General features: G+C 30.3%; 2 protein-coding genes across 3 annotated transcripts; both read right to left on the bottom strand.

The window, feature by feature from the left end:
• Window positions 1-1,343: 1,343 nt before the first annotated feature.
• LOC124426747 (alpha-amylase-like) lies at window positions 1,344-5,476 on the bottom strand. Of its 2 annotated transcripts, none has more exons than XM_046968822.1 (5): window positions 5,177-5,476; window positions 3,469-3,899; window positions 2,409-2,769; window positions 1,673-2,161; window positions 1,344-1,561 (listed from the first exon to the last, which is right to left on the bottom strand). In XM_046968822.1, the coding sequence occupies exons 1-5, from the start codon at window positions 5,396-5,398 to the stop codon at window positions 1,547-1,549; spliced, it is 1,518 nt and encodes a 505-aa protein (XP_046824778.1). In that variant the 5' UTR covers window positions 5,399-5,476; the 3' UTR covers window positions 1,344-1,546. The 2 variants fall into 2 exon arrangements, with proteins under 2 accessions (XP_046824778.1, XP_046824779.1); XM_046968823.1 differs by lacking the exon at window positions 5,177-5,476 and adding an exon at window positions 4,146-4,286.
• Window positions 5,477-8,907: 3,431 nt separating this feature from the next.
• Window positions 8,908-18,195, bottom strand: LOC124426746 (serine-enriched protein). The gene is given in 10 exon segments (XM_046968821.1): window positions 8,908-11,875; window positions 12,159-12,341; window positions 12,862-12,993; window positions 13,242-13,399; window positions 13,849-13,966; window positions 14,976-15,014; window positions 15,941-16,076; window positions 16,306-16,508; window positions 17,393-17,558; window positions 18,059-18,195. Coding segments are annotated over 8 exon segments (1,701 nt in total). The 5' UTR covers window positions 16,494-16,508; window positions 17,393-17,558; window positions 18,059-18,195; the 3' UTR covers window positions 8,908-11,128.
• Window positions 18,196-18,798: the final 603 nt, after the last annotated feature.

The following is an 18,798-nucleotide window of genomic DNA, read 5'->3' as shown; positions in this document are numbered from 1 at the left end:
TTAATAAAACCGGATCATTTTGCAATTATCATATATGACACAAAATACGCTTCTATTTGCCGTTGCCAATTATGAAAAAAGTTTCGTTCGTCCACTTTGTTTGTGTTATATTGTATACTGATAATGATTTTTTCTTCTTTCTTTTTTTTCTTCATCAAATTAAAATGAAAATTGAAGAAAAATCTTTGCATTAGAATTAGATTTTAAGAGAATGCGAATCTCGATGATGCGAGAGAGTACTCGAATCAGCGGCTTTTACTTAATGAGAAAGAAAGAATCATTGTACATAATTGCTTAAGCATTTATTTATATTGTGCTTTTACAAATGGACTCGTAGTATTTTATTCAACGTTATAAACGAATTAAACACTTTCGTGCGGCTGATTGATCTATACATGAGGATAAAAAGAGAGAGGAAAAGAACTGTACATACATATATATATATATATACACACATACACACACACACACACACACACACACACACACACACACACACATATATATATATATATATATGAAGGCAAAAAATCGCATTTTTGTATCAGTGTTGGACAATACTTAATTCAATTAATGATTAATCGTTCAATCATTATAATTTTAATTATTAAAATTATTAATAAATGGATTAATGATTAAATTACGGTAAGAAATTGCAATCGTGAAATTAATATCGTAAAACGAAATGACAATTAACGTTTTTATTTATTTTTCTTATTCTTCTGATCCTGATTATCCTTATTATCATTTAAAAATTAATTAATAAACGAGATGAATAAGGATCTCTAAGAAATAGCTTGTTAATAATTATGTTTTGTAATACAATATACAAAATGAAACAAATTGATGATTGACATTGTATTTACAAAGTAGTTCGTCAATGTGCGAATTTAAATTATTTAAGATGAGAAATAAATATTTACGGCGATAAATGAAATAATTAATTTGATTGTATTATAATTTTTAATATCGGTCTTAAAAAAAAAAAAATTTAATCGTTAATTGAACATATTGTCCAAAATTGTTTTGTATCGATAGAAACGAAGCTGTACAACAGTATAACAAAGAGGAACGGTTAACCAGTTTTGTGATAAAAACCTATATTTTCATTCATTTCTATGCATATACACACACACACGCATACAAACATCTTCTCAATCTTCTTTACGTTGTTTACTTACGACTTCGATCTATACTTCTCACTCATTTTCCCTTTCTTTCTTTTTTCTTTCTTTTTTTCTTTTTAATTTCTTCTTGCGAGTCTGTCGTGTATTATTTTACGTTTAACTGTCATAATATGTATAGTAGAAATAATTGGTGAAAAGAGAAAAAAAAACAGTACATTGTTTCTGTTACAATATATTTGTTGAAAGATACCAATGGCCTTCCTTTTTGACCCAATTACAGGATTCGAGCGAAATAATATGAATTATTTTAATTCGATTTATCGCATAGATTAATTAATTAATGTTGATATAATATGATCGTTAAATAATTTAAAGTAAAGAGAATTCCATCGTATATGTTTTAGGACATATGATTTCTTTCAGTTTTCTTTGGCCTGTAAAAAGAAAAAAAAAAAAGAAAAATAAGAAAAAGGAAATCATTCTGGTCGAATCTTGAGAAGTTAATCTCATTAATTTGATTTAATATATTAACTTCGATTACTTACGTTAATATGAATGGCCAAAACTCCATCTTCCTCTCCCGAAAGGATTTCGATGTACGCTTTTTTATCGGCTGTAACTTCAACCACTTTACCTGTACATCTGCCATTCACAAGATTTCCAGAAATGACGTCGCAATATCTGCCAGTAGGTAAGCAACTGTCGAAGGTTCTTTTCAAGTCCCAACTGTTGGCATTGATCGCAATGAATCCACGATTGCCACGACAAAATGCGATCTGATTGCTACCGTTGTCCCACCAATGATTTAACGTTGTACCGTTAACTGCAACTCGGAAACGCACCATATTATATATCTGTCTCCAACGATGCTCACATACCCAACCATTTCCGCAAGTATCGTCTTTATTGATAATCGGAGAAATGATATTTCCACTTAAATCCGCTGGTGGATTATCGTTGAAATTATTAAAATGATAAGAACTCATGACTCGTGGTGTACCATAAGTATGAGACAACATAAAGGCTACGGCCATCTAAATTAACAAAATGATATTAATCAGTATAATAATTACAATATTGACATTAAATTGAATATTTAACATAATTCGTTAATCCTTTGCTTGTCTATTACGAATGATAACAAAAAGAAAATATAGTAATATTAATTGTACGTTTTAAAAAAAATTTATCTTTAATGCACATTAATATGTGCATCGTGTGTATTATCTATAGGATAAGACAAAAGGATTAACGTTTCGCGTTCATTTCAATTTCAATTACCTTGTACAACTTGGAAAATTTGTAATTGAGTGTACCATCGGCACGTTGAGTATCGTGATTGTCAATGAATACCAAAGCATCAGCCGAAGGCATGAGACCCCAAGCTTCACCCCAGTTAACAAACCATTTCAAATCATTTTTGCCAAATAAAGCATTACCGATTTCGCGACCATGTCGGAATTCCGTCACCGCAGCGAACTCATATTCTGTTCTTGATATCGCCTCGCCACCATAATCTATAACCTCTTGGAAAATATATGGCTTTGAATGAGGTTCAAATCCATGTTCCGTGTTAAGATTCTTAATTCTCGAATAAATAACTGCTAAATCCTTTGGCCACATATGTTTTGCTGCATCGATCCTATGGAATACAAACAAAAATAAATATTTACTCATTTTAATTTGTATTTGGAGACTTTCTGACAAATATTAATCCTTTTACACCATAATTTACTTTTCTATTTTGTTCTAAGCTAAGATTTAATTATTTAACATAATTTATTTTCGGTTTTATACATTGATCGAGAAAAAAAATTATATGCGGTAATTTTTCAACATAACTTTGTATTAAGAAGACAATTTTTTTTGTTTGTTTCAATTTAAAAAAAAAAAAAGCAACTTTATCAGGCAGTAAATTAATAGTAGATTTAAAATCCGATTAGAAATTGCATGGTCAGACAGTAAATAATGTCTTCCGACTGAAAGTTGTTTGATCATGCAGTAAATAACGTTCTCCGTCCCTAGAGATTGACAACAGTGGTGATGTACAGCGCAACATAGAAAAGCAATATTTTATCATAATTCTTTCCTTTATTTTTTTTATTTCATAATATTTTAATAAAATTTACTTTAACGATATAAAAGAAATTCTTTTAGACTCATATTAATTTAAAAAAAAAAAAAAAAAAAAAAAAATTCAACCAAAGTAGCCTTTTTTGAGCTTCATAAAAGTGTCTTTAAAAATTAAAAAATATATTTAATAAAATTTCGTGCAATTTTTTCATATATACATTTTTAAAACGAATCTGAATATTGATTAATTAAATTTATATATACTAACCTAAAACCGGCTACCCCAGCGTCGATAGCTGCGTTCAAAAAATCAACGATCTTTCCTCTCACGTACTCTTTGCTTTGATCAAGGTCGTGAAGACCCAACAATTCGCAATTGCGTACATTACTTGCATTTCTATAATCCGTTATATCACACTTAGAATGAAAATCTTTAATCGAATATGGTACGGCAGGATAATCGTATTTGTAAGTATCTGCTGTTGAACCCCCAGTTCCTTTTGCATCCTTGTGTGTTCCACTCATGTGATTGAATACAACATCGACGTATATCCTTACATTAGCATTGTTACATCTTCGTACCATGTCCTTGAATTCTTGCTCGTTGCCAGATCTCGTTCTCCATAAGTACGATATTGGTTGATATCTTTCCCACCATGGCCGAGAAGGTATGATTACGTTCTCTTGAATCGGTGAAACCTTCGAAATTATTATATTGTATAATATATAATAATAAATAATCGTAATATATAATAATAATAAATATATAATAATATATAATATATAATAATAAATAATCGTATCGTAAGACATTTACTAACTTAATATTATTAAATTAATGATGTTTTATCGATGGACGATCAAAAATACGTATTAGAAATTTTTGGAAGATATTTGAATAGGTGTAATGTATTTAAAAAAAGATAAAAACAAAAACTACTTGACCTTGAAAATGTTTCGATTGATCCATGTGTCTCGTCTATTATAACTTTATGGAAACGCATTGACATTTAGAGTTGTTATTTTGAAATGATATAAAAAGAAAATATTCTAAATGACAATTCCAAGAAGAATCCGGAGTGTAAGAATGTAAATGGAAAATGGAACACGAAGCTCTCGATTCTACGAATAGTAATCGGCTTCATTGTTTCGTTGTTTCGTTTATATAACGTTTCTGCGGAATTCCTTTCATATAGTCGTGAATCAGCCGTAGAACAAACGACAGCCTTTAGTGGAACGCATTGGATATTAAATATTTTTTTCTTTTCTTTTTTTCTTCCTTTTTCTTTTTTTTTTTTGTTTTTTTTTTTAATTCGTTCTCGTCCTTTACTATATAGCTAAGCATTCTTTTTCTTTCATTAATCATACCTACACACATCTAGACTTTCATGTTTATATTTCTATTGCGTCACACGTTACGTATTCACACACACACAAAACAACATAATACAACACAAAATTCAAAATCTATTCAGCTATTTCACGTGATCTTTAAAAGAGTCTCTCTAAGCTTACAATTGGTTTGGACAAAGAGAATCAATCATTATTACATTTTGTGCTTTCCATTATGCTACATTTTTATTTCATTAATCATCTCCCTAGATACATTATCTTCTTATTTACATATAATTTGTATACGTCGTATTGAAAAAAAAGAAAGAAACAAAAAAAAAAGAAGAAAAAGAAAAAAAGTGACACGAACGAAAATCGATCGATCTAATAAGTCCATTCCTAACAGTTATTTCTGTCTTTACGCGAAGTTTTTTTTTCTAAAGAAAAAAAAGAAATATATATATATATATATATATATATATATATATATATACATAAAGTTGCTTATATAAATTAACTAGAACGTAACGATAAAACTGAATAAATTGATTATCTGACATTCGTTACTTCGTATCAAAATAAAAAGAATCAAAATGAATTCGTGCGTTTATTATTTTAACGTAACGTGTGAAATATTTTCATACCTGTACGCCACCGTAGCCCATCGGTCCCAAAAATCTTTCGCACTCATCCGCAATATCTTTCCATTTCCATTCGAAGAGATGGACCATAGTATCGTGCCCGTTAACATAATGAGGAATTTTGTAAGCCGTTGTTACAGTGAATAACAATGCCAATACACTCACGAGTAACGCCATTCTAATGTGTACTCTCGTTGGTTGCTCAGAGTATATATATACAGACATACATAGATACGTACGTGTAAAAGAAACTCTAGATTTAAACTTCTAATCGTTCTCGCACATCCAAAGGTCGTCTTATTTACTCTCTCTGTCTCTCTCTCTCTCTCTCTCTTTCTCTCTCTCTTCCTCTCTCTCCCTCTCTCTCTCTCTCTCTCTCTCTCTCTCTCTCTCTGTTATCAATAATACTTTTTAATTCACTATCATAAAAATTTCTAGAAACGATAATACCACTCGAGAGTTTCTTATTATTTAATATCAAATCACCTCCGATTTAAAATATAACGTCGTTATAAATTATATTCCCCGTGTTTGTACATAATCTGAAAATTTTTGATATATATTCTATAGGACGAATTTATATATCCATCTTTAAATATCACCTGTATAAACAGTGAAACCTAGTTAGAAACAGAGAAAAAAATATTCGTAATTTATTCATTCATTAGTGAAAGTTTATTTCTTATTCATTAAACGTTAAGTAAATAATGTAAATATAATGATCAATGTAAATATAATGAGAAACATAATATTACGGAATAGATAATCGTGATTTCTTTTTTTTTTTCTTTTACATACTATAATAAGATTCAATAAATATAAAAAGAAAAATAAATAAATTTACTACGTACTTGTTCTTATATTGTTCGATCTACAATAAATATAATTAACAAACCAATTTATTCATAATAATTATTTTTTTTTCTTTTGTCATAGTTTCCGCACATTTCCGTTTCCTATTTATCAATGATTACTATTTTCAATAGTACAATGTTTCGAGGTTCACTGATGCCGATAATGTTTTCAAACATACTATTTGATGAGGTCAATCATAACTAGAAAGTGATAATGTAATGTGGGTTTACGCTCTAAACTTTCTTATAAATAGTTCAAAATAAAACTTGGACGAGTCCATAAATAACGTACTTGTTGACTACAAAAGTTTTAAAGCGTAAAAAAGAAAAAATTTGATACATTTATTAATCTTATTTTAACGATAAATAAGTGAACAATAGTTTACGCAATGTAGTCGTTCTACGTAAATCTTTTTTTATTTTCAAATAAAAAATTTCTCGTTTATTTTATTTATCTTACTTAAGGAACGAATTTATCGTTTATTAATGTAATAATTTCCATATAAATATTTCAGATTTAGAGAATTGAATAATATTAAAATAAAATTCTATCAAATAATTCCAAAAGTAGATATCATAAATTATGAATAATGCGATATAGGTTATATGTATCATAATCTATATACCTATGGTGTATAAATTATGAAAGAAATCTTTCATTAAGTTTCTTTCTTTTTATGGAAATAAAGATTTATCAGTCATCTAATCAAACAAAATTGAAAATAAAATGTAAGAAAATTGAATAAATGGAATGTTTACCTTATATTGATGTTCATAATTCAACGGCATGATATCTTCCGTTATTCGTAAAAACAATAGATTCACTGATGGCGAGTATCTGATCCGTTTGCCATGTAATTCATTATGACGTCGATCCTCATACCAGATCGATTGCACCATTTCTTTTTCATATCTGCTGATGATTTTATAAGATACAAACTGATGATATCTTTTTATTCACGAGCAACCCTCCAATATTACGTTCTCGTTAATAGAAAACAACTAGCGAACAAAAATATTTCAAGATTTTTACGTGTTAGGATTTAACGATGGTATCAAATTTTTTAAATCGTAGCAGAGTCGAATCAAAACATCATATTACATGTATTCGGATAAATGAAATAAATCTGAATGGATTGATCTTAAGGTGCATTTGCGCCTTTCTCCCTTTATTTTTATACGTGGACTGATTTGGCTACAGTATATCACAACATTTTACAGATCGAACTTTAAGTAGAATCGTGTGCCAATCGGCCGGCAAACTTCTTTTTTTTTTCTTTTCTTTTTTCTTCATTTTTTTCTTGTTTTTTTTTTCTTTTTTTTTACATATACTTTTCTGTTTTCTTCGTTTTTTTGTTTGTTTTGTTTATTTTTTATTCATTTTTTTTTTATTTGTTTCTTACTATTTGTTCGTTCAAACGCTCACGTATCTCGCTAACACAATTCTATATGCGCGCACATTCCACGAATACGAACGAGTGAGAAATAATATCGTTGATAATATCGATAGAGAAAAATTATTACACGACAATAATGAGAATAATTATGATTTGATCTTTTTTTTTTCTTCTTTTTTATTTTTCATTTTTTTTTCTCTTTTCTGCACGCAATTTCTCATATTAAATTATAAAAATCAATCGGACAAAGAGAAACATAGATAGATAGATAGATAGATAGATAGATAGATAGATAGATAGATAGATAGATAGATAAATAGATAGAAAGAGAGAGAGAGAGAGAGAAAGAGAGAGAGAGAGAGAGAGAGAGAGAGAGAAATGATCGTTTTCGATGAAAAAGCGTATGACGTGGAATTGGCGCGATTAGGCTGCTTAACGGATATTGTTTATTATTATCATTATTATCCTTATTATTCTTTTTTCTTCTTATTATTATTAATGTTTACTGTTCTTCTTCTTCTTCTTCTTCATCTTATTATTATTATTATTATTATTATTATTATTATTATTATTATTATTATTATTATTATTATTATTATTATTATTATTATTATTATTATTATTATTATTATTATTATTATTATTATTATTATTATTATTATTAATATTATCATCATTAGTATTATCATTTTGACGGACATCTTACAATAGTACAAAACAACAAAAATATCGATGCGCACGGACAGATGTGGAGATATAGACGAGAAAATTAGCATTCGACATTCATCAATATATCCTTGACACTTATGCAATCGAGAGCTACTCGCAACACACGACGACGAATAATGAAATATATATTTTGAAATATAGAGAGAGAAAGAAAAAGAGAGAGAGAGAGAAAGAAAGAGTGAGAGAGAAAGAGAGAGAGAGAGATAATGGCTGTGTTTAGTTTTCTTTTTAAGTACTCTTTCTTTAATAATTATTTCGCCTCTTCGTGATATTTACACGAGTAACTTGTGAATGATTTTTGTGAATAATTGAAAAGTTAATTTCGATAGACTGACAATGAATTAGAAGATATGAAAGGATAATAAATGAAAGATTATTGCTGATGTAGCAAATTGTTGAGAGAAGAAAGTTGTTATGTATGAAAGAAAAAGAAAAAGTGGGAGAGAGAGAGAGAGAAAGAGAGAGAGAAAGACTTGTTTTGTAACAAAACAAATCAATTTCATATCGAAGATAATAAAACATTCATTTTTTAAAAATAAATATTATATATCAAATCGAACATATTACCCGAGATCCCTTTTATGTGAAACATTTTTATAAAAGATTCGATGATTAGTTTAGAATAAAAAAGAAAACGAAAAGAAAAAAAAAGAATGATTAATATCCCGATATAAATCGCGATAAACGATACATACAAAACGTAAAACATTGTACGCATACATACATTACGGCGATTCTTATTATACATTAACGATTCTATTACACAGATGGTAGTAGCACGTGAGATTATTTTTCTATTACTTTTCTTTCTCGATAATAATCGATAGATCAGAATCGGTAGCAACCAACTCGGGACGCGAGCATTCCTTCATTAAATGGAAATAGATTCGCGCGAACTTCTATATGAGATTTATCAAATTTTCTCGCCAAGTTTTTCATCCTTCTAAAATTTTAACATCGATCAACGACATATTAATTTCTTTCTTATCGTGCAACTTCGATAAACATTCTAAATCAAACGTTAAAATAATCAAATCGATTTAACGCCAGTTAAACGATACATGTATCATCTCTCTTAGAGAAATATTGCATACTTTTTGGAAGTACGACGAGTGGAAGACGAAAATCGCATGACTAAATGGGAAAATAATAATCGTTTTTCTAAATGATTTACTATCGTTGATTTAGATTTAATATCTTTCTTTTTTCTTTTGTCGTTTTTTAATTTTTTTTAATTTTCTTTTTTTTTTATTACTTTTTTTTTGGTTTTCTTTTTTTTTTTTTTTTTTTTTTTTATCGAGAGTGGCAGTTTAGACGTAGCATTTTTCCAAATGATGTTTAATAGATTTTTTGACTTCCACTTGAAAATTATTTAGTAAAGCGATTTCGTTTCATTTTAGAATAAGTGTTCTTATTGATCTGTAGGTGTAAACTATGCTAATGATAAATTAATATCAATAAAAGAAATTTAACAATAATAAAAGGAAATAATAAAATTATATGTTGGATCATTATATTGTGTGTTTGTGTGAAATCATCGGCGGTTGGTTTAACTAGTCTTGCATTAAATTGTTAATAATATATTCTGCAATTTCAATGTTGTATCAAATATATATGTATATGTATATGTATATATATATATGTATATATATGTATATATGTATGTATGTATAATATATGTATGTATATATACATATATCTATATATATATATATATATATATCTATATATATTATTTAGTAATAAGTCTTTGTAGTTCTCTGACATCATTATCATAATCGATGGATATGTCGTAGATAAAGTACAATATTCAACAATAACACCGCGAGTGATCCGTCTAATAACTATGCAAGATCATCTTGCGTAGAATGAGAAACGCGAATGATCATTTTCAAATTCAAGAATAACAGGATATATGTATGATACCGATGATTAATATATAACAATATAATTTGTGTTTGTTTTTATCGAAAATGTAACTAAAACATAGTCGCATATTAAATCTTTATAAATATATATATATATATCTGTCGAGAAAAAAATTAATTGATTGATTAATTAATTTATTAAGGAAGAAAGATGATGGATTATATTTCGATTTAGAAGATTCGAAATCAGATTACTGCTTTTAACCGACTAATGTTTAACGGACTAATGTTGTTCTAGATACAAAAAAATAAATAAATAAATAAATAAATAAAAAATAAAAACAACGACAATAAATGTTCCGATGATTTCAACGTCAATTAGCTAATATAATCAATGAAAAACTACAAAATTAGTCGTCTTGACATATTTGACAACGCATATATATACGGTATCTATCTATGTAAATATCGCTCGCCGTTAACAATCGATATTAACATTGCTCAAATGAATTTTTGTAGTTTCCTTTAGTAAGGCGCGTAATTGTGCTTATCGTGTTCCACAAAAGCAATCGAATATCACAAATTCGTAGTCGAAGGAAGCGTTCCGATTGTTTTAAGCTTTCTTACTTGAATGCACAATTACGAATATATATGGATAACCAACGGTATTTGTTTCTTTTTTTTTTTCGAAAAACCGCCTAATTAAAATCTCAACAAATTCAAACGGCAACGTATGATAAATATCTATATCTATTAATAATTTTCACGCGTGTGTGTGCGTGTAATGTGTGTTTGTATTTGTGTACTATATATAGTATATATATTATAAATATGTATATATATATATATATATATATATATATATTTATATATACATATAAATGTATATATATATATTTATAAAATTTCTTAATTCTATAAAAAAAAAAAATGCAAATCGAATGGTACAACAAAAGTATACGAAACGATAATCTTCAAAATAAACCGATAACGCAATACCATAACCGTTTCGTTTAACTCTATCCAACTCGATCTACAATGCCTCTAAACTATAACCAACGGCTGAGAATAAATGTTAACTATGAGAGAGCGATCTAAGACTTCAGTTTAGAACTTGTGCGTTTTATATAGCCAAACCAAGTCTGCCCGGCCTTCTCGTCTGAGAACCAATCGTATATAGAGACCACCTAATCCATCTATCGGATGGACATTTTGTTGTTGTTGTTGTTGTTGTTGTTGTTGCTGCTGCTGCTGATGCTGATGCTGTTGTTGTTGTTCTTGCTCTTGCTTCTGTTGTTGCTGTTGCTGCTGTTGCTGTTGCATTTGTCTTTCCTGTTCCTCGAGTTGGTGTTGTCTCTTTTCTTCTCGAAGCTTTGCTTCCTCCTCCTTTAATCGGAGCTGTTCTTCTTCTTTTTCTTCTTCTTCTCGTTGCTGCTGCTCTTTTTCTTTCTGTCGTTGTTCCTCTTCCTGTCGCTGTTGCTCCTGTTGCTGCCCCTGTCTTTGCTGTTCCTCTTCTCGCTGCAACTCCTTCCTCTCCCATTCTTCAATCTCTGCATCGGTCGGAGCAATATCACCGTTTCTTGGATGCTCGTAGAAACCCCGTTCGTTCTCGCCGTTGCTGAATATGTCCTCGCGACGAGGCTCATCCGAAACGGCCGCCGTCAGTGCGGCCGTGGCCTGAGGTTAGTTGCTACCAGAGTGCTGTTTGCGCTCGAAACCAGTGTCAGAGCCGCTCGAGCTCAGAGTCGTGTTGCTACCGTATGGTTCCAAGGATGATTGGACCGACATACTGCGGCCCTGTTTCCTCACTTTGGGGGGGGAGAGTTTCCCGGGCTCGACACTGGTTGGGTCTGCCTGCAACAATCTCTTGATCAAGTGACTTCCTAAGTCCAATGTACGGTCGTCAGTCAATTTTTTTTATATGAGATATATATATTTTATATTAAATATATATATATTTATGTACATTCATGTGTATTCATAAATAGGAAATATAGTTTTTTTAATAATTTTTGAACATTGGATTCATTAAGTTATCATTATGTTCAATCCTATCATTATGTTAATTGGAGATTCATTATATCGTACAAAAACGTAGAATCGTATAAATTGTAAATGTTGGATAAACTAAACGCACCTGATATGCTAAAGCGTTCATGATGATACCATCGGGCACCAATCCTAATGGATGAACCTCATTTACCAAAGCATTTGTTGGAATCTTGTGAAATTGAATATATTCAAGGAAGTTGCCGATTATATCTTTCAACGGTGTATCTTGATTACTGTCATAGTATTTCTTGCTCCACATCAAGGCTGCCTAAAATATAAGATAATAAAAAGATTACAATATATATATATTGAGAGATTAATACGGGTATTATGAACAATAACAAATAAAGTCGAGTAATAAATTTCAGTGTTAGAATCTTTTTAGATACTTTTTTACAATAAATTTACTCCAATGTCCAATTAATAGGTATAATAGAAACATATTATTTTATTAATGTAACCCATATAATATGAACGTATTGTTTTGAAATATTTTTAAATAATTCATAAAAAATTAATAATACTTAACGATGAAGTGTAATTCCTTTTTTTTTTTCTTATCAAAACAAATTGTCCAAAGGGGAGTGTAGCTTTATTCGTAACATCTGGTCAATTTAATAAATTAATCAATATCTAACAGGCTGCGCTGTCGTTTTAGTCATTATTCATAATAGCTGGGTATTATTAGTCGCTTGATTCATAACATTTATATATATATATATATATATATATATATATATATATATATATATTATTTCACTTTCTAGAATATTTTTTTTTTCACTTACTTGAAACTTGGTAAACTCGTCAGCACGCAACTCTTCTCTTGCTAAAATCAAACGAACAACGTGTTGAGGCAACAACGTGAAAGATCCTAAGTTCAACACTTCGTTCCCATGTTCATCTACGAACTCTAATACCTTCGAATAGAAAATAAATAAAAACATTTACTACATTACAAGTCAAAAATGTCATATGAATTTATTATTTTTAAATTATCAATTCTATCTTATCGAAGATTAATCTTATCTGATAGAATTAACATTTTATAAATTGATTTCTTTTGAAGATGCTTCGGCAATGTATATAAAGAATTAAATAAATTTTTAGAAATTAGAAAAATATATATCGTAACAGTAAGATAAGATAGTTTGAACATTTGTTTTACCTTTTGAACCAAAGATTTGGTGCATTTGTATTGTATGTAACGTTCAGCCGAGGCTAAGAGCGCACAAACTGTGTCAACGGTTATGCAACATTGAACGAATCCAGCACAGGCTTTTCTAAGTTCGTCGAGTCCATAATAATCGGCGGCATTCATGACACCTGTATAAATGAAAAAGTCGATCGATCGGACTCGGTAACGCATAAAGTATTGATTATCAGTATTAGTCAGGGTGGAACAAACACATGCTCGTGTTCCCTATCAACGGAATGTTTACCGTACGTTAATTTATCGGCTATCGATTAGCTCGCATAGCCATCGACAATAATAGATTCGAGATCGACGATCGATCGATCGCTTTCTCTCTCTCTCTCTCTCTCTCTCTCTCTCTCTCTGTCTTTTATATATATATTTAAATAGTAAATAATAAACAGTAAAAAATGAAAACAATAAAATTCATTATCTTTCTGGTTTATATATTATCAATATAACCATTTCGAAAGTTAGATAGTTATATAAATTAAACAACATTCATCAGGATGGTCGTGTTACACCGATAAGCTATCGCCAATGTTCAATTTAATCAAAGATAATAGTATTATTTAATTACCCAACAGTGTTCTTGGTTGTAGAGTGACGCAACCGGTATGAATGTACTCGATGAGCTGACGAAAAACATCCGGCTCGAACTCCTCGATGATCAGAGTATGATGTTGATTCGATTGCGGCTACGACCATGGAATGCAATGTTTCTTCATTAAGATCGAACTTGCACGTAATATTAAATGGCGAGATTCGTTTAGATCTTTATAAATCATGCTTAAGCTATTCCACCAGCATAGGTGCATTTATTTTTTTCTTTTTTTTCTTTACTTTTTACCCATTGCTCCGATGATTTTCTTAATTCTTTTTTCTTTTTTTTTTTAATTTAAATTTCAAAGTTAGACTTCGTTTAGATTTCTAAAGAATTGATCGAAATTGTCAATGGGTAAAAATGAAGGTCATTCAAATATTTGATCATCTTAATATAAAGTACAAATAGATATAATGAACGATGCAACGATATTAATCAAAACCAAATCTACCGTGCTTCAAGCATTAGAACTGTGCCTAATAAATTTTCTATAGAGAATTATATACACATAAAAAAAAAAAGAAAATTGAAGAAAAAGAAATAAGAATTCACAAGATTTTACTCGCTCATACAGAGAAATCGTAAAAATGTAATACCACGTACGCATATATATACTACATACCTATCTCATAAATTGGATATCTTTAAATTGGTTTGATATTGATATTTCGTAAAGGCATTGTAAAAGAGAAGCGTGCAAGATTTGATACGCCGAAAAAGAAATTGAAAAATCAAACAAGATGAAATATATATATCACATGCAATTTCGAATCGATTTGAAAAGAAGAAAAAAAAAAGAAAAAGAAAGAAAACTAAATAGATACTAAGTATCCGAATCTCTCGACACAAATTGAATGCGTAATATACACTTACGATAAATCAATATCAATGTCTACGAAAAAAAGAAGGAAAAAAAAAAAATACAGAAAGAAAAGAAAAAAAGAAAGATGGGGCGTGACATTCAATAAAAAATCTTTACCAGTTTGATCTACTTGTGTATTAATAAATTTTCATGAAAGATCATTCGAAGAAGAGAGAATCGTAAGTGCTGTGTGCAATAAGAATTTCTATGGAAAAATCTTATGCGATCTTTTAAGAAGTACCTCTTGTATGGGTGCCAGCTGCTGCGTAAACCCTGATCGCTGTTTGACACATAACAAATGCACACTTACTATATCTTGCCATAATCACTAATTTTATAGAAAAAGAAGAAAAGAAAAATATGTTCGAATGTTGCTTCTTTAATACGTACAATTAATATCTATCTATATATATATATGTATTATAAAGAGTATCTCATCTGATATTTTTCAAAATTATTTTACACATAGACACACAAACGTCTCATATGTACATATAGATACATACAAAGGATAAATCCTAGGATAAATAGGAAATAATTTAATGATGACTTTAGCATATCAAAATAATCAAAAATGTTCATATAACATTATATGTCTTATTTGACATGTTCTTTTTTTTCGTGTTACAGCAAATTTAATTTGTAACGAACTCTATCTGTTCACTTTCATAAAAGATTTTTGAAATGCATTTCCATACAATGCATCTCCATAAATACGTCTTATCAATGATTGTCTCATTCACTTCATATGCTCGTATTTATATTGGAAACTTTGTTCAATTCTTTCACGTAAACTTTCAATACTGTCAATGGGCGTTTTGTATACAATGAATTACAAATAAGACCGCTAGTAAAAATCCATTGGATTTAAGTGAACCAAGTAAATCAGGCGATAGAAACTTCACGATCTATATATTTGTTTGAAAATCGTTTCTTCAGAAATTGTCAAAAAATTTACTTAAAATCCATCTAAAGAAAGGATAAATTGCGATAGAAAAAAAAAAAGAAAAAAGGAAATCGATATCAAACGTGAAACATACGTTTATATGAACTTTTATATTATTTTGATTTATCGAAGATAATCCTAAAATATTTCTCAGCTTATTCCGGGACACCTTGCATATATAAAACGTACGTTCCATATAAGGAATTCTTCGCAAGGTTGACCGCAAGGATTCCAACGTTCAAACTAATCGATTAATTTACCTGCTGTGCCGCGTTTTGCAAGTTCAGCAAAGGTTCGGAGCTTCTCTTTAAAAAAAGTCGTATCTTGTTCTCTCTCGTTGGAGCTTCTTTCTTCCGTTGAGGACTTGGTGCTTGGTATAACATTTTATAAAAAACTCTGTGAATCAAAAAACAAAAAAAGAATAAAAAAGAAACAAAATTAATTGCTTTTCTTTTTCTTTTTTGTTTTTTTTTCTCTCGAAGTTTCACGAACGACCAAAAGATCAAGTCGTTCTTTTTTTCTCTTTTTCTTTTTGAACAAAAAGACATAAAAATAGGAAAGAAAGCAGAGGGACAAAAAAAAAGAAAGAAAAAACAAGAAAAATGTTGATACACACGATACTAACCTACTTCTAGCGGCGAGGACAGCCTTTACGGCGCAAACAGGCTCTCTCGTGTCACCAACGAGAAAAGTGACATCGCAAAGTTCTGGCATGCTCGCCAGAAACTTCATGTCTTCGGCGAGACCGGTCTTATTCTCAAAGGTCGAATAATCCGACTCATCGACCACCCGCGATCCCGAAGCTTCCGGCATCGGGCTTGTGCTTTCCTAAAAGAAGAAAGAAAGAAAGAAAGAAAGAAAGAAAGAAAGAAAGAAAAGAAAAGAAAAGAAAAGAAAAGAAAAAAAAATGAATAAAAAGAGAATAAAAATGATTAAAACATAAATTAATTAAAAATAAAAGAGAAAAAAGAAGAACGATCATAGTTTAAAAATTCTCTCTTCAATGGACGACCAATAATAAATTATAACGAGCCTTTTATCGAGGAGAAAAATCACTAGTAATAAATTCGTCGATAGATTCTTATATCCTATCCCTTTCCTCCCACTTTCCACTCCCACCCCACCAACAAATCTATCTCCATCTCTTTCTTTTTCTTTCATTCTGCCTTCCCTTTGCGAGATCGAATTATTTCTTCGTATAGCAAACCAATTTTTCATCCGCCACACGATTAACCTATTTTAAACATAGAAATCTTCCAATCCTACCCTCCTCCCACCTCCTCCACCTTTACTCCCTAATCATATACTTTCTTTCACGACTATGCAAAAGAAAAGGAAAGAAAAAAAAATAAAAAGAAACCTTCAAATAATCGTAGCGTGAGTCAAGAACATTAGGACATTATCTACGATGTATCACGATTTATTTATTTGATTTATCTAACGATCCATTTAATAACAAAGATATTGAAAATAAATTATAACGTTTTACGATCAGATTGATTAAAGATTCTCGTTAAGGTATTAATTATGAAACAAATAAATAAGAGATTAATGCCATGGTTCGTATAAAATCGATTATTGGACAAAGATGGAAAACAATGTACAACCCTTGATTCTCGATCAAGCTTCTATCCTACTATCGCCCTCTCGAAAAGTCGAACTAGAAGAAGTCAAGTAAAAGTAGTGTCCCAAAGAAAGTATAGGAAAATTACCTGTTGCTCGAGTCCCGGAGCCCGCTCGCTCGCCGGGCTACTTTTGCCCCGTAAAAACACTTTTACCCAGCTAACTTTTGTCTCTCGATTCACGCACACCTCACCGTGTTCATGTTCCTCGACGCTTTCGGCCACGGTTCAAAACTCTTGGAAGAGCATCTTTCCTCTGCTATTGAATGTTTCTTTCAAGGTTTAAAATGATACAATTGGATGAGAATTTAAACAAAACAAGCAGGATGAAAAGAGAAAAATGGCTTGAAACTTTGCGTACGATAACCTCTCTCGATAGATTTCTCTCGTTCTCTTTCTCTCTCTCTCTCTCGTTCTCTTACACATATATATACACAGAGATATACACAGACGTACACAGACAAACACAGGCACAAACGCGCACACACGCTCCACCTATCTCCTACGAGCTCTACAAATGAACTCTCCCAGCAGCCCTTCTTTCACTAACGAAAAACTTTTCTCTTCTAATGCTTGCCAAGAGAAATGAAACTTGACGATTCTTATTGAGGTTTCTTTCACTTGAAAAGAATCCCGTGAATAGAAGAGAGAGAGAGAGAGAGAGAGAGAGAGAGGTGAAGAGAAAGAGAGAAAAATTAATAGACGGTAATCTTTGCAACAAGGAAGAAAAATTCTCGTTAACGAAATAAACTGAACTGTTTCTGTGGTTACACGTTTTTTTTCCAAAATAAAAACTCGTTTTGCAAGATGGTTCGAATGAACGAATAAACGTCGCGAACCCAACAAAAGAGTGCTTTCCAGTCCTGTACGCTTCGACTTACGAAGAGCAACCTCTACTTGTCTCTATCTATCCTTCTCTCGCTACCCTCCCGAAGCTCTGAAAAGCTCACCTAATGCGCAGCCGCAATGAACGGGAATCGCTTCGCGTCGGCGTAAACAAGGCGCAAGGACGTCCGCTTTAACAGGAGGTCCTTTTTTTTTATTCTCTTTATCGTCTTTCAAATTACCACTTATCACAGTGTCGGTACCATCTTCTTTGAAATTTATCAACCGATCCAATTTGCCTTTAAAACGATTTATACGAAAGGTAGTACTCGATATACGTAACGTCCATAAATACTCCGTTATTTGATATTAAAGATTTATTTGTTTTATCTTTTCTTTTTTCTTTTTTTTTTCTTTTTTTGTTTATTTTTTAATGATCTTTCATCTTCGAAATATCTCTTACGTTTGAAAAAATAAATCACAAAAGGAAAAAGTTGAATAAAATAAGAGAAAAAGAACAATGACAAACTTTTGCGCTCTCATTTCTTTATATATTCTTTTTTTGCTTCTTTTCTTCTTCTTCTTCTTTTCCTTTTTTTTTTTTTTCTTTACATATAGTACAATTGGTTTAAAAAATGTAACGTAAGAAATTAATTCTTTTTATTTTTTTT

This window comes from Vespa crabro, chromosome 9 (genome assembly GCF_910589235.1).
Source record: "Vespa crabro chromosome 9, iyVesCrab1.2, whole genome shotgun sequence".
In the NCBI taxonomy this organism is placed as follows: domain Eukaryota; kingdom Metazoa; phylum Arthropoda; class Insecta; order Hymenoptera; family Vespidae; genus Vespa; species Vespa crabro.
Note: the sequence above shows the minus strand (reverse complement) of the source record. Positions and strands in the feature narration are given on the sequence as shown.

Excerpts from the sequence above, each read along its gene's own strand:
- LOC124426747 (XM_046968822.1), bottom strand. The coding sequence starts at position 5,398 with ATGTCTGTATATATATACTCTGAGCAACCAACGAGAGTACACATTAGA. Across the intron at positions 2,770-3,468 it reads GCTGGGGTAGCCGGTTTTAG|GATCGATGCAGCAAAACATA; the intron begins GTTAGTATATAT and ends TGTATTCCATAG. Across the intron at positions 2,162-2,408 it reads AATTTTCCAAGTTGTACAAG|ATGGCCGTAGCCTTTATGTT; the intron begins GTAATTGAAATT and ends TTGTTAATTTAG.